At 50.5% G+C, this 15,728-nt stretch overlaps 2 protein-coding genes across 2 annotated transcripts; one reads left to right on the forward strand and one right to left on the reverse strand.

The window, feature by feature from the left end:
* Window positions 1-362: 362 nt before the first annotated feature.
* EAH_00024220 (hypothetical protein, conserved) lies at window positions 363-3,002 on the reverse strand (the record flags this gene model as incomplete). Its single annotated transcript, XM_013393068.1, has 4 exons — window positions 363-550; window positions 668-1,514; window positions 1,675-2,115; window positions 2,619-3,002. 4 exons carry the CDS (start codon window positions 3,000-3,002, stop codon window positions 363-365), a joined length of 1,860 nt encoding a protein of 619 aa, XP_013248522.1.
* Window positions 3,003-6,652: 3,650 nt separating this feature from the next.
* EAH_00024230 (GNS1/SUR4 family domain-containing protein, putative) lies at window positions 6,653-8,344 on the forward strand (the record flags this gene model as incomplete). Its single annotated transcript, XM_013393069.1, has 1 exon — window positions 6,653-8,344. The coding sequence occupies one exon, from the start codon at window positions 6,653-6,655 to the stop codon at window positions 8,342-8,344; it is 1,692 nt and encodes a 563-aa protein (XP_013248523.1).
* Window positions 8,345-15,728: the final 7,384 nt, after the last annotated feature.

Below are 15,728 nucleotides of genomic sequence, written 5' to 3' on the forward strand. Positions count from 1 at the left end.
TCAACTATAGCTACGACCGCAACAAACAGCTTCAGCTGCAACTGCAGGATCGACAGCACCAAAACACAAGCTACGGCAGAACCGCTGCAGCTGCAGCAGCAGCGGCAACAGCAGAAGTTAGGTTGATTCACCTGCTGCAATGGCCCGCATGTGGTGATCTGGTCGATGAAGGTCCCATATTCCCTCAACAAGGCAAAGGGGACGGTCTTGTCCTTAGGGTGTTTCTGTCGGCTGCGCAGCAGCAATAGAAGCAGCAGCACCAACACCTTGAGGATGTGTCAACAGCGGCAGCAAACGCTGTGGGCATGATTATCTTCAGCAACAGCATTTGCACGGATCCCCAGCACGATTCCAAAGCCTTATCACTGCAGCAGCGGCAAGACCATCAGTGGTAGCAGGCCAACAACAGCAGCATCAGCAGCAACAACAGCATCATCTGCAACAGCAGCATCGGCAGCAACTTGCATTGGTTTGCCCGTTCCCACGAAGAGAGAGGGCATGTCTCCTTCTGCCGCTTCAAACAGACGAATTAACTCGGTCTCCCACGCCTCTGCAAATGAAAAAGCCACGAACACTAATCCCCCTTCGCATCATCTGAGTACCAGCCTTAGGGAGGACAGTTCACTGTTAGGGTGTAGGGTTTGGGGTTCAGAGCTTGCGGGTTTACTATGAAGCTTGAGATCCTCCAACTGTTGTGGCATGGGTCGTCTGTGTGGTCTTTGCTTTTTTGTCTTTTTTTCAGTTCGTTCGGGGACGACGTCTCTTTCATACTGAAAGTGGTAGCACCAAGGAAGGTGCCGCCTGTACTCTTCCTCCTCGTTGTCTTCATCTATCTCTGTATTTCCTTCTCCCTCGTTCTCGTTGGCCTTGTCAGCTTGTCCTTGCCCCTCTTCGCGTGTGCCTCCTGCTGCCCACATAACCCACTTCCTCCAGTCTCCTTTCCGTGCACTGCCTCTGCGTTCCTGCATCACTGCACACCCCACCTCCCCATCAGTAGTCTCGTGGGGGCCCCCCCATCGGCCCCCTTGTGTTGACCCATGGGGGGCCCCATGCGGAACCCGCAGCAAACTCCTCTCTGGGGTCTCCCCAAACCCTCTCGCCTCTGCAGGCTTCCGCTGCTGTAATGGAGGACACTCAAGCTGGGGCCCTCTTCTCAGTCTAAAAACCACTGACACACGGGGGGCCCTGAGATAATAATTTGAAGGGGCCTCCCATGCCACTGGCCCTCGTAAGGAGCCATCGTTGCTCTTAGGTACCGGCGACGGGCCCCACCAACAAGGAACCCGCGAATGGGGACCCCTCCCGTTGGGATCATCCGAAGTGCTGTTTCGGGAGGCTTTTTGGAGCCCCCCCTGCTGGATGGATGTAGTTGCAGCTGGCCAGTGTGGCGCGGCTGATTGCGAGATATCTGCGCTAGTGCGCGAGTTCCTCCGCCTGAGGTTGTGGTTCTTTTTTAAGTATTTGTCGCAGTCTTCTCTGAACTCTCTATTGAGCAAGTCCCGATTAAACACGACCTGTGAGCAGCATATTCAACTTGCCAAACCCTTGGGTAGCCGCCTTTCTTCCCTTTCTTTATTTTGGTAAGGGTCCCTGTGATTATGGCCGCTTGAGGCCTCCCGTTTGGGGTTGTGCAAAAGGGTATAGGGTCTGCGCGTGAAGGGGCAAAAGGCGCACTTGCTGTGTCTTGATGAGATATCTGAGGAGGCGCGAGCGTCCCCACCTCTCCCTTTCCATGGGGGCCCACTCTCTCCTGTTGCGTGGGCTAAGGGTTTCCTTGTAGTCGAGCCCAAAGACCAACAGGTGTTTCCTACTCTCCTCGCTCAGTGGGGGGCCACCGGGTCCCCTAAGGAAGTCGTCCTCGTGAAGGGCTGGCAAGGGCTCAAGAACGCCTGCACTGTCCGCTCTGTGATGAGACAGCGGATACACCAGCTGTCGGGCTTGCTCCCCAATGGCACCCTCTGCCCCGTCTACATGCGCTGCAACTTGCGCCGCAGGCGCCGCGAGGCTCCAATCTGCAAGAGGAAGTGCTGGGGGCCTCCGCTGCCTTTGAGTTGACTTGATTCCTTTGTATGCAGCTGCAAACCAAAGGTCCTCCAGTGTAGGCTGCTGAGGTCCCTGAGGGTATTCCGTTATGAGCACAACACACGAAGATAGGAACCAAACAAGTACACGCATAGATGATGGAAGCAACACAAAATGCACGCGAAGAAACATGTAACAGTCGAATGCCAGGGACGAGGAGAAAGGCGAAGTGGGATAGAAACACAAGCAATCATCATGCCTTTAGAACCTCCTTACAACAACAACCCAGCACGCGTTTAAGACAATGATATGGATATACATATATGTATATATCCGCCTTTCTTCCGCAGCTCTGTCTACCTGCTTATGCGTCTGTATATGCTGTATCTGTGCTCTTCGTTTGCGGTTTTGTGCTGTATGCGTTGTTCGCTCTTCAAGTGCAACTCCTGTTTTCTTAAGTTTCCCTTGTGTGCGCTTCGTGTCTGCGTTCTCTCTCTGATGTTTGCCCCTCCGTTTGCACTTTTCTTGAGGCTTTCTAAGCTTTTCCCTCCAAAGTTTCGGCCTCGGTAGCACATGCTCACGCCCAACGCACTCACCGTTTCTACTGGCTTCGGGTCCCTACTTGTGGAGGAGCGCTTGTCAAACCTAGGCGTCAATCCCCCGGGAGGTTGCAGGTGGTCCCATGGGTGTGCTTCTTCTGGTCTATAGGCTGAGTGGAGCCGTACATCCGTCCTCTTGCTGCATCTGGGGGGGAAGGGGCAGGCTGGGTCTGGAGCCCTTTGGTGCGTAACGACGCCAAAGCGGTGAATGTCCGACCTTACGAGCTCTCGCAGCTCCTCCTCTACCAGCTGGACTGCAGGGGCAGGAATAGCTTCAGGCGGCCAACAGGGGTCCCCTCCGCTGGGGCCCCGCTGAGGCATCGAGGCCCCCAAGAAGCCCAACGAGCGAGACTTGGGGTGTGGCAGCGCCATTCGTTGCATGCGTATGAAAGTAGCAACCCCTTTCCTCTAAAATGAGATATTAAAGAGATAAAACAAGAACAAAGACGGGAGGAAGATCTGCTCACGCAGCACTCTCAAGGGACCAGTGGTCAACGGCTCGCGGCTGCTGTTGGTGGTGAGTGATGGCTGAGGGTGTTGGGGTCTTGCAACTTGTTTTACTTACTTTGTGCTCCTTGACAGTGTGCGTTAACTTTATTTTTATATTAAATCAAAATTTATTTGCCGGCAGACAGCGTCAACAACAAAATTGAGGCGGTGTTTGCGTCTGTAGCCCGACGAGCAGCAGTTCCACTGCAGTTGGTGGCGAATTGTAGCGGGCGGTCATGAAACAGAGTTTAAAAAACCTTTCAGACCAGAAAACTCATTAGCGTTTTTAGAGGAACAAGCGAGCCAAATTTCAAGGACGACAACTGCAAGGAAAGGGGTCGCTGTGCCTGCAATCTTGCGCATGCACCACAAGTCACGCATATTTATTCAGATGTGGATACTACATATAAATATGCATAAATGTGCATATTATATAGGCTCCCCTCAACATGCAGCTCTGTGGAAGTATGAAGCCCTCGGTGAGATACCGGAGGCTGTAGCAAGGTCTCTAGAAGTGATGTGGGATCTTATCAGTAGGACGAGTCCTAACACAGAACAAACCCACGTTTTGGTAAAGAAGTCAGGGGTCTACTGGACCAAACGGCATACTCACAAACAGGCACAAACAGCCACTGTCCCATCTTAAGTATTCAGTGTTCAAAATACAGCTCTGCCAGGGGCTAGCTAGACCCACTGGCTAGATGATGGCTGGCCTGCAGCAGCTGGCGAACCTCTAAAGACCCTACTTACTTGTTTTTGTCTTTGGATGCGTTGAAAGAAACAGCAGAACGGGGGATGTAGCAGCAGCCACAGATCGTTTGGGTGGGTAGTGAGTTGCGTGAAGAGTAACCAGGGTCCCTTCTGTAGGCTTTTGGCTTTTCTCTCTTGCGAAACTGCGGTTTTATGCCTTACTTTTTGTGATCCCACATTTTGATATCAGTTGTACGACATGAAAAGGTTATAGTCATAGGAGGCTTCTTGGGACCCCAGGCAGAAGTGAACAATTTGCGGGGTTTATGATTTGGCAATAAAGACAGAAAAAGCAGCACTGACACCAAACGACGGGGGGAAAGAGCAACGCTGAGTCTTTACTAACCAAAATGCGTCGCAGCATTAACCATTAGAACTTACCACGCCTGACAAAGCCGTGGTCCCTGCTCAAACAATGTCCAAGATCGCCAAGGAGTCTTTTTTTAGACTCCAAACGCCGCTTCATATATGAGCTTCTCATTTGCAGCTTGCTTGCAGATGGGAGTCGGTTTTACGTATCAAGCCAACAGCGTGCAATAGTGTACTGTCACTTCTCTATACCTTGGTTATAATACTGTGTTTTGCAGGCAGATTTTTGGGATGAATGCCAACATATCATATGCCCACCCTAAGGATCTGGAGTTGTGCTTGCTGTACTTATGAGCAAAACTGTGTTCTTGCTGCGTTCATTGGTGCACTACCTGTACTTAATGCGCTAACGAACAGGCTGTAATGCATTATTTTCGTTGTTTGTTCGTATGCAGACCTGAATGTGTCCTATCTGTGTTTAGTATCGTCCCTGAGATTCTTGCCTTTATCCACAGAGCAATCAAATAAACTTCCTTTGATATGGCGAATGAAAAGCCTGAATGCCGCACCTTTTCGCCTTTCAACAACAAGCCGTGTTCGTGGCTCAACAGAGAACGAAAATCCCATATCATGGCTAGACACAGCAAACACCCCCATTGCAATGAAAGAAAAGATTACCAGTGCATGTTAGGTGGCTCTATTCCAAACATATCCACTCAAATAAATCAGTCTGCCCACGAAGGCAAGTAAAAAGTATTTATTCACTCTTCTTTACATTAAGGAATAACATATACCTTCCTTTATAGAGTCGCTGAAAACCTCGTACTAGGTTCTTCCGTCTGCTGGGATATGATGCACCCAAATCGCTTGGTTGTTTTGTTTGGGTTGCAGCGGTGCAGCTCTAACACGGACCGTGCATACGGAGTACAAGATTATCCTCAAGCCCTCCACCTTAAGCATTAGCGAATCATGCATCACGATGCAAAATGCCGACTTTTTGGGCAGCGAAGACCTGGACACAAAGAAGTATTTTTGCGTATTCAACGTCCTGGGGCGAAGTCCCTGCACGATTCTCCTCTGCACGATCCTGCAAATGTGTGACTGCTGCCTCCAGCAGGAACAGCAGAAGCATCAGCAGACACAGCAGTAGAAGCGCGTATGCTCTGTCCGTGAAGGAACATCGGAAGGTCCCCTTTAAGCCTTTTATTCCCTCGTTACCCTTTCGGCTCTGAGAGTTCCGGTTTAGTGCTCATGACTGTGTTTTGCCTAGCTGGCGGGGTTGGGGGCGGTCTTGCGCTGCGCTGTTGTTACTCAGCTGGAATAAAGAATGCATTTTTACAGATCTTACACGCATTCTGCCGCGCAGTGTACGTACACTCGGAAAGGCGTGCTTGCGCGTGCGCTGTGTGCGCGAGTTGGCTGCGGGGTGTGTTTGGCGGCTGACGTCTGCGAGCTGCATGCTTGATGGTTCCATGTTGTGATTCTTGAATTCATTTAACGTATCAAATAAGTAGCAGTCTGACTCATTTTTCACTTAGCGTCCTAAGAAAGGGAGGCTGCAGCGGCCATGTCCTCTGCGGCGGCAGGACACGTGCTGCGCCGTGGATTGCAGCAGGGGAGTGGAGGGAGGAGGAAGCCGACATTTACATGAAATAATGTGAAAATACTGATAAAACAGTAAATCATATAGCAAGCGTTGAATTAATTCCCAAAAGAACTGGTTTTTACCGTCAGCTTTATGCCTATTTTGCGCGCGGCTGCCGCAGCCTTGCTCTGTGGGCGTTTGGTCTAACAGCCGGCAGGGGATTATCAGAGGCGTTTCGCCGCCTGTCTAAGCTTCTTTTTTCTTACTTTTGCACTCAGATTGCTTTTTTGTTTGCTAAGACGATTTTCAGCTGTTTGTTCATCATCTTGCAGCTTAACACCGCCAGTCTCTGGTCGTCGGTGCTGCTGCGCGCCGAGGCACCCGCAGGCAGCTGCTGCGCTGCAGCAGTTGTCATGATATGTCTTTTTTTTTCTGTTTCGGCTCACGTTCAGCTGATTCTTCTAGAAGTTTCATTCTAATCCGCTTGTAGCCAACACATCCGGTGTCTGCTGCTCTCGGCCTGCTGCTCAAGCTTGTGCTGCCGCGGCTGCAGCACCGACCACCCACCACAGGCGCCATTTGCCGCCTGTTTTCCGTGCTGCACTGTCGAAATATATTGACAGGAGAGTATTAACACCGACAGGGGAACGGCAGCGTCAGCAACAGGAACAACAACGGCGTGAGCAGCAGCAACAACGACGGTCTCCGCAGCAGCAAAAACAGCTGCAGCAGTTTGCTGCACGTTTGTGTTGTGTGTGACCTGCTCATTTCTGACTTTGCTCGACTGTCTCTCCGCTTTCTCGTTGCTCTCTCTGATCGAACCTTGTTCTGTCCTGATTTACCCCCCTTGCTCCACCTCCTCCCTTTGCCCTGTATGCATATTTCTTGGAGGGGCAGGATGACAGCAGCAGCGAGCAAGAGCGGCGCTGCAGCAGCAACCAGTGCCGCCACAGCAGTCGCTACAGTGGCAGCATCTGCAGCGGTGATATGCGCCGTGGGATACAGACCTCTCTGCCGCGTGCTGTCATGGATGTTCCCTGCGGAGTCCTGGGGTCCCGGCAAGGGGGTTGAGCTGGCAGTGCATTTTCAGTGGCACATAATGACCACATGCTTGCTCTACTTGCCTGCAGTGTATGTCCTGCGTTGGGTCATGTCTGGACGGCCTGCGTATTCTCTGCGTGGCGTAGCCTTTGTTTGGAATCTGGTGCTTTCTCTGCTGTCTTTCCTTGGTTTCGTGACGGTGTTAATCCAGCAGCCGTCGCTGTTCACGGTGCCTATACACCCGGAGCGTCTGTTTGAGCCGCCCGTGCGTGTCGTTGTGGCCCTCTTCACTTTAACTAAAGCGGTAGAATTCGGAGACACATTCATTCTCGTGTTTAAAAAGAAGCCCCTTTCTTTCCTCCACGTCTACCACCACCTAACCGTCACCCTCTACTGCTGGTCTGCCCAGCGCACCAATGTGGACTTTGCCCACGGATTTGTTCTTATGAACCTCGGGGTGCACTCTCTCATGTACCTATACTACTGCTTGTCTTGCTGCGTATCGGCAGCAACGCCCAGGAGCTCCAAAGATGCCAGCAGCAACATCAGCACTTCCAGCGGCACCCGTAGCAGCAGCAGCAACAGCAGCAGCAGGAGCTTGCTGCACCAGGTGCTGCGGCAGTCGCGCCCAGCAATAACTCTCATGCAGATAGCACAAATGCTTGTGGGGATGTATTTGGCAACGAAAGGAGCCCTCTGTCTTCATGATCCGCAGCAGGTGGTGAATGCGCAAATCGCACTGGCTATGTACACATCATACGCCGTACTGTTCTTGAGGCTGTACTGCAGCAGCTACCTTCCGCACCTCAGCAGCAACAGAGTGCTGCTGCTCTTCCTCTTGCATGCACTCGCGGTAGCGGGCGTCTACTGGCTCTCCTGCGCCCCACACAAACTCCACCTTATCGCACATTGTGCGGTTGCTGCTGGTGCCTCGCTTCTGCTGGCCTCCGTTTGCAGCAGCAGCAGTAAGGAAAACAAGAAAAGCAGCAACAGCAGCGGCAATGTCTGGCTATCGCTGCTGCTCGCCTTCAGTCTTCCCTGCGGGTTAGCAGTGGCGGCAAAGCAGCAAGAAGACGAACAGGCGGGGGGCCAAACTGCAGCAGCAGCAACAGGGGGCGCAGCAGGTGCCACCCGTGTTGAGGGATTGCCTGACCGTTACTCCTCGCTCACCTCTACCTCAGCAGGAACTGCAACCCTTTCCTCCTGCATAAAGAGCTCTGATGACTTAGGCGCAGCAGCCCCAAAGTGTCCCGCTGCAGCAGCACCCACAGAAGCAGCAGAAGGAGTAAACCCGTCGGGGAAGAAGGGAAAAACAACAGCTATGCGTGCGCGGCCTCGGGGTGAAGGCGCAATGAGGCAGCTGACCTACAAGACGGCTTCCATCAATTTGTCAGGGTGGCAGCTGATTGCTGCTGCTGCGGGCGCTGCAGCGCCTGTGGTGTATGGACAGTTCGTCAGCGGTCAGTGGTCGGTAGGTTTGTGCGTCTTTGGAGGACTGCGCTGGGCAATTGAACTGCAGGCAGCCCACCACTTGCGCCTGACTGCCTAGAATGAAGGCCTCAAGCACTAACCGCAGCAGCAGCGACAACCGCAATAGCACGTGCCACCACAGAAACTGTGCGGGCATAATTTGTTAGCAGCAGCTGCGCAGAACCGCTTTGTGGAATGGGGCTTATTTTGTTTGGTTGTCGCTGCAGCAGCAACAAGCGCAAAAGCTGCAGCAGCTGCTGTTTTGTACAGTGGGCACTAGCGGCAGCGGCACCTGCTGCAGCAACATAAGCTACTGCAGCAGCATATCCGTTCGAGGCGTTTGGTATTGGACTGCCTTCGCCAACACCGGTATCACAAAACTGCCGTGCTACCGGTGCTGCAACTTGGGCAGAAGCATTAGCAGCCGGAGTTGCTGCTCCAGTTTTAGGTAGTAATCCATACGATCCATTTAACAGTCAGCCCAGTGATAAAGATTCAGTGGCAGTTCCTGATGTTGCTGGCTTAGCTACTGCTGCTGCTGTTGCGTCCACTAGCCATTGTCTGTCGCCCTCCTTTTTTGCACTGCTTGCAGAAGCACCGGAAACGTGACTGACACGCTACAAGGCAGGGTCTATTAGCAACAGTAAGAACAGGCGAGCAGGTGTCTAATTCTTCTGTTCATTATTCGAGTCACTCTGCCGGCCACTGGTTCGCTTTTCTTATATGTTCCTCTTATTTAATCGCTGCATTTGCATGTCCCTGCCGGTATGCTCACAACACACAGTTGGTTCCTATCTTTCCCTCTTTCTTGCCCTTCAGTCATGCAGTGCGTGGATGCTCCCTGCATGGCTTTTTGTCTGTTCGCCTCCCTAACAGCTTGCTTGCATATATTTTCCCTTTGGTCCGAGCCTGTCGGCAAGAGTCCGGGTGCGCTGTTGTTAGCGAATTACTGTTTGCTGCATTCCAAGTAACTTTTTTTTCAGCGAATGAAGTGACAAAGACGAGAACACTCAACGAAAATGCAGATAGGGGGGCAGAAAAAAACAGATATCGCAAACAAACGCAAAGAGCGTGTATCAAAGGCAAAGATGCACAGGTCTGTATGAACAATACGCGGAAGAGAGATTAGTCTTAAATCTAAAGTGCAAACCCCGGTGCCGTGTCGTGTTATTTCCAGTTGAGAGGGTGTTAAGAACGAGGCGGGGCCCTCAACAAGACCTAGTGGCTGGGAGTCCTCCCCTTTGTCGTCGCCATAAAGCTATTCCTTGTAGCATCTCAACATCCTTTGGACTTCTTGTGTTCCTAGCTGACATAGCGGAGTACGCGTTCGAGAAGCTTAGTTGCTCCTTCACAAGTGGAAGCATAGAGCTTAAGCTGTGTAGTGTGAAGGTCGCAAAACGTCGAGGCCTTACCAGTCAACTGTTCAAAACGGGAACTACACGAAGTAGGAAATTTGGTCACCAACTGAAAGCACGTTGTGAACTTCGTCGGGAGAGGAGCCCAGGGCAAAACCAACGGGAATCACGGCTCTCGTGGGACAAACAGTGCTTAAGATGCTACCGGCGTGTTTGCAAGCAACCTGAAAATTTTTGTCTTGGAGTACGAAATAGCCACCGTGGGATAGACGAATTTTCACCACTGGCTGTTACAGAGGGAACGTCAAGCCACACTAATCCATGGCAACGTACTTACTGCACCAATGAAAATGCAAACGAATAGAACAAATCCTAGCACAAGCCGCTGCAGGTCATCTCCCTTTGATGTAACTGCACGGAAGGCACCGTCATGTGCAGGGGGGCAGTCGTCGCCTGCAAGCCATGAATGTCTGGCGAATCCGCAAAGTTGTTGCTAGTGCCGGCACTTCGACCCCTAGTTTGTGTTGTCACGGCAAATCTTCGGACGGAAGCTGTCAGGGCCTGTGAACAGCCCATTTGAGTACTACCATGCTAAGCGTCCAATTAGGTTTTCCCCAGCTGCCTAATCATTGATCTGCCGCCACCACTAGAACAAGTGCATTTTCGAGCCGCACGAGGCTTCGCGGGAAACGCATCGCAATGTCGAAGCAGATTTCCAAAGTTGCTTGCATAAGGCAGCCTGAAACGGTACGGTGCTCTGCATAGAACTGGCAATTCTAGGCATTTGAAGCCGGATGTGGAAAGGGCAATACTTGCACGGGTTCGCCTGTTTGCACCGTTATGTTACATTAGCGCACCCTTTCACGCAAGTACACTGCAATCTTGCATGAATCAGCCCCTCCGCCCACCACGCCTTGATTGGAGCGTCAACAACATCTAGGCTCTTTCACAGAGGTAAATCCTACACGAGATTCCTAATCTTCAGGACCGCGCATGGGACTTGCCAGGCGGGAGAACGCATGCCGTATTAGACGAGCGGCGCAGCATAGCCAGCCACTGACATAGCCGTAGCCCTGAGACGCAACGTTTGTGTACCAAACCAAATCATCTGCTTATCAGTGCTTCCTCACAACCGAACTTCTTTGACTGTCACATGCAAAACAATCCTGATAAACGCTGGTTTGTTGCCAGCCATAAAACCATGTGCAGCTAGAAAGGGTATGCCGCATTGCAGCTTCCTATGTAAGCTCGTTTTTGTTGACGAGAAACAGCTGGCGGTTGCAATTTGCCCCGTCGAGTTCAGACCACTACTACATGCATACTTGAATATGCACATAACGAGCGAAAGTGCGAGGAGCGGGGCGACAGCACACTCATATTGAGTTGGGCGCCTCTCTACTGCTGCAAGGACGTGCGCTGCTAATATGCGGAAGTTTCATCCTTCTTGACATCTAGTTGCGAGGCACAGTCAGGCTGCGAAGCCGACAAGTGCATGGAATAGTTGGCACATAAAACACAACAGGAAGCAAGGCAAAAGCATCTGGTGAAGTCCAGGCTACGGTTGTGATCCACTAAACACCTCAGTTATATCCGAACGCGCTTCCTAAAATCACCACATCAATACGCAGCAACACAACAATATATGCGAATATTAATGTTACCTGCAAATATGCAAGAGCGGCTTACGTCTACCGTATAACCGGCCACTCCCAAGATGCCAAGCAGTTTGAGAAATAACACCTTGAAAAGAGTCGCCAACGCTACGTTTTCCTTTGCTCCTCCTAGGCTAACCACAACATTTATTGTGCGTATATACGTACTTCCTGCACAACCGAAAGCTTGGCGCAAGTACCCAGCACTGCCGCGCGAATCTGATGGATTATCCAATTGCTTTTAGCAATTCTCTCAAATGCGTTGCTGAGGCAGATGCTGATTGTGCCGACCATTTCAGGCACATGCTAGCGAACCCAGCTGGCCACCCCTGGGATCCACAAAGCAGGACAAACTGCGCATCCATAGGCGTTGAATAACCTGTAATAACCGCGCTGGCGTTCAAGAAACTGCGCTTGATTTCTTTTAGGAGATCGCTTTTGAAACACATATTCGATTTCATCTGGGACAGGGCGGCGCACTAGCTGAGCAATCCCAGGAGTGTCTCTGTGTCCACGCAACTGCTGAAGGCGTTTGCTAAACAGAAAAATGTGGTTATAGCTACAATGGCATACAAACACATACAAAAAAACTGGGCCATTGAAAGTGGTGATGGAATCAAGACAATCTTTTATATCCCCACAAAAATACAAAGCTAGTTAGGCGTGCCAGCTACGGGTCACGAATTAAGATGAGAGAAGAGGAAGCAACCTGTGACAACCAGAGAGTACAGCCCAGCGCTTATATATCAGAAGCTTCATATACGTGAAGGCGCAATGTGCAACAGCAGCTAATGGAACGCACGGAACTGTTTAACCAACTTAAATAGGTTTTAACTCTTATACATGGAATCTTGGTTGTGGCCATTAGGGAATTAGACGCACATCCTGCGCATGCATTGCTTTTCCTGGACGTGTAGGCCACTGCTGCATGCATGCAGGTGATCAAACGCCACAGAGTACCATACGAAAGTTTCGACACCCGCGAAACCTGAGCGCAAAAGGTTTCAGGCTTTGTTTTCAACGACGGAGCCAACTCTAAGCAGCGGCAAAGCAAATATTTAGCTTAACGAGATAGGCATCACACATATCCAAGGCAGTGGCTCTAACAGAGCCGAAGTGCCCAACATTATGAACTGCCGCAGTTGTATTTAGCAGAAAGGAAGGAAATGCATTAGACAGAACTGTGCGAGGCCGTCTTTTAACAATTATCGGACGAATTCAACGCACCAGCTAAGCAATACTCAGTTTCAAAGACCGTCTGAAGCAACGCTGAGCATAATTAAGACGACGCAAAACGCCTCCAGTCAGCGCATTAGTCAGTCGTGATCACACGAAAAAAAGTGTGCAAGCAGATGCCTCCCTGGTTGCCAGTGGGGGCAGAACTTGCTTCTTCATTAATATCACACTGGAGCGGAAGTATGGTCGCAACGGTGTGGAGCGCATGCCTGCGTGGCAGCGCCGACGGTCAGCAGGTTCAACCGGGGGATCTAGGAGCTCCTAGCCACAAACTGTGAGTATCCTGCGGCGCCATGCTTTACAGTTGGAGAAAGCTGTTAGAGGGGACACAGTCATCGACAAACGAGTAGCTTTTGAAGTATGCAACGGTTCTACAAGACACAGTAATGTGAGTTCCCACAAGGAACACTTAACGCACTGCCTGTTCATTTCAAAATCTGTCGAAGTGCCTACAACAAAAATGTGCAAGTTGGTGTTGAAGGTGTCGGAGAGCTCATGCTTAGGTTAAGGTCAGCAAATAAATGTAAATGTGTACACTACTGCACACGACAACCTTGAACTCGTGGACGCGCTGAACATTTCAACGAAGTAGTGGACGCAAGAAGCAAGAAACATCCAGACGACATACTTGATTATAAAGACTAACACGTGAGACCAGAAAACAAATAATAACAACCAAGAAGGCGAGGAAGTCCCAGGGGCCTCAAATGGTCTCCCCGAACCAAGGCTGAATATCCAGAAGTAGACACATTCCTGCCTTCACCATCCAACTTGGTCCAATCGCTTTTAAAAGCCTTAAAAGATTGCCCATTCTGGGCATTCGCCACTTGACTAATTTCCAGCGAGCGTATGCAACGTATCCAACTTGCATCCTGCGTTCCACAAAGCGGGTAAGAATCATCTGCAGGTACTCCGCACGATATTATGGATGAACTTCATGGTGCCCCAGTAGGCAGGAGAACTTTGCTGCATTGCAACAACAACTGCTTTGCAGATCCGAGAACGAACCGTGCCTCATAAGCTTGGTGAGTGCACGACGTGCGAAAAAAGGCAATTCTATGCAGGCATCGATGCATTAAACACCTTATCGAAGAACAAGACACATCACTACAAGCTTTGCTTCGCTAGGGTGATTCACCTTTCAAAGAGACAGTCCTAGCACCAAAATATTTCACATGAGTGAACGTTGAATATAATCAGAAGGCATGCGCCAGCAGTAGGTCTAGTTGCGTCAGGGTACCTTAACACGGCACTGAGCAAAGCATCCACATTTTCCACCATTAGGTTTGCAACAGGGAGAATGCCGCGCACTATCTGGGCACTCGACAAGCAGCATGTGTGTCCACCTAATGCTGCATCCATAGAATAAAATGCAAAAAAAGCAGATAAAGAGAATGGCTACCAATGGGACTCAACTGCCTTGGAATACAAGGGTGCATACAGTGGCAGAATTTGCACATTCGTACGCGTGTACAAACCGACAGACGGGAAGACGAGCAAGACAGTGCGGCCGATGGGGAACAGGCTGAGGCGGATGGGATGCGCAGCGTACAGTATAGATTGTAACCGGCTTCGCGCCATCGCTGCCTTAGTAATTCTAAAAGCAAAGATTTGTCAACACTAGTGTGGTATTTTGCTAACTGTGCACAGGAGTGTGCCTCCTGCAACAGTCATCAAAGTACCGCTGGCAACGGGCTAGAATGCACAGATGCAACGGGCTGTGACCATATTAATGCTATCGTATCCAACGCACGCCCTGAGCAGTGCGAAGTATGTCGAAGCGCACCAACCATGTCTGGACAAGTTTCCAAACAGACGCATACGAACCATTAAAAGCTGCCGCCGGCGCAAAGCGCCAACGCCGACGGTAGCGCGAGTTTCCTGCACAAAGTATCGCACGCCACATTGCACACCATTGAAAGCCAATATACATCCTCACGGAAATGGCGTCGCACAGACAAGGATGGAATATGCATTCAATAGAAGCGCTTTGCTGCAGTCACAGAGCTCGTGCTAGGAAAAAATGCTACACGAGTAGACCTGTTAAGTATCGGTCACAGGTCAAGTTCGTGTAAGGTTAAAAAACTTCTGGCCTTCTCAAGCAACGGGTTGCAAAGACTTATCCAGATCCCCCCCATGTATCCTGAGTTCTGCAAACGCACCAACTAAGCAAACGACGGCCTGAAAGAGTCGCCAAGCCAGTGTTGCACAGAGATATCACAACACAGAGCGCTTCCACTCAAAAGGCTAGATACCGTTTGGGAGCAGCAAAGGGCGTATACAAAGGAAGTGTTCAGTGAGCGTCAGTGGAGATTTAAGTAGATGAAAACAGAGCCGGAAATGCCGTCAACTCCAACGGACGGCTGTGGCGGCATTGAGCACATACTTGCATATTTTCATGGCAGTACAAGTGCTCACCACGGAAAATTAACACATGTAAAAGCTCTCACTAGCCGCAATAAAGGAGAATGCTGCAGCTTTGTACACTCTGCACAACCGAACACAGCCACTGAGAAGCGCATGTCCAGAAAAGAATGCAGCAGTCCCACATTCCACTACAATCTGAGTTTTCCCGGAACATATCCAACACACATCCTGAGCATCTCAAAGATTGTCGAAGAGCCGGTAACTCCAGTACACGCACCTTCCAAGGCTAGAATCTTTGCGAAGTGAGTGTCGAACTATAGTGAAGAACAAAATGCACAGGTAGAAACACTTCGTGAGCGTGCTGCAGAGGATACCGCTAAACTCGTGCATACGTCAAACAGGGTATCCCAGCAGTGGACGGAAGAAGCAAGCACTCCAGCTTTTGTAATACAGAGGATGAAATGGGGACTACATGGCAGTTACTTTTATCCCTCGGGAATCGAGGAATTCTTACAAACCTGCGAAACAGCTGAAAGTCCAATAGGGCCTTCAATAGTGGGAAGCGTCTTAAGCTTTCGCTATTGGAATAGTATGGCAGAGGTATCCAGCGCACCGGCTGAATCATGGAGTCTGTCAAATGCTTCTGCCCACGTAGGACAGAAAGGACAGCGCTAAGAATCAGAGGCAACAATGCTTCTGAAGATTAAAGGCTAATGCAAAGGTGCAGAAAAAACATGCAAAGATGCCCACAGCCCAATAGTGAACCAGAAAGTATACCAGCAAGGGAACAACGCTACGAGAATTACGGCGACAATGCTCTCTTCGAGCGATGCTTTCCAGAAATCGCAAAGCA

Source organism: Eimeria acervulina, genomic scaffold, assembly GCF_000499425.1.
Source record: "Eimeria acervulina Houghton genomic scaffold, Eah_scaff189, whole genome shotgun sequence".
NCBI lineage: Eukaryota > Apicomplexa > Conoidasida > Eucoccidiorida > Eimeriidae > Eimeria > Eimeria acervulina.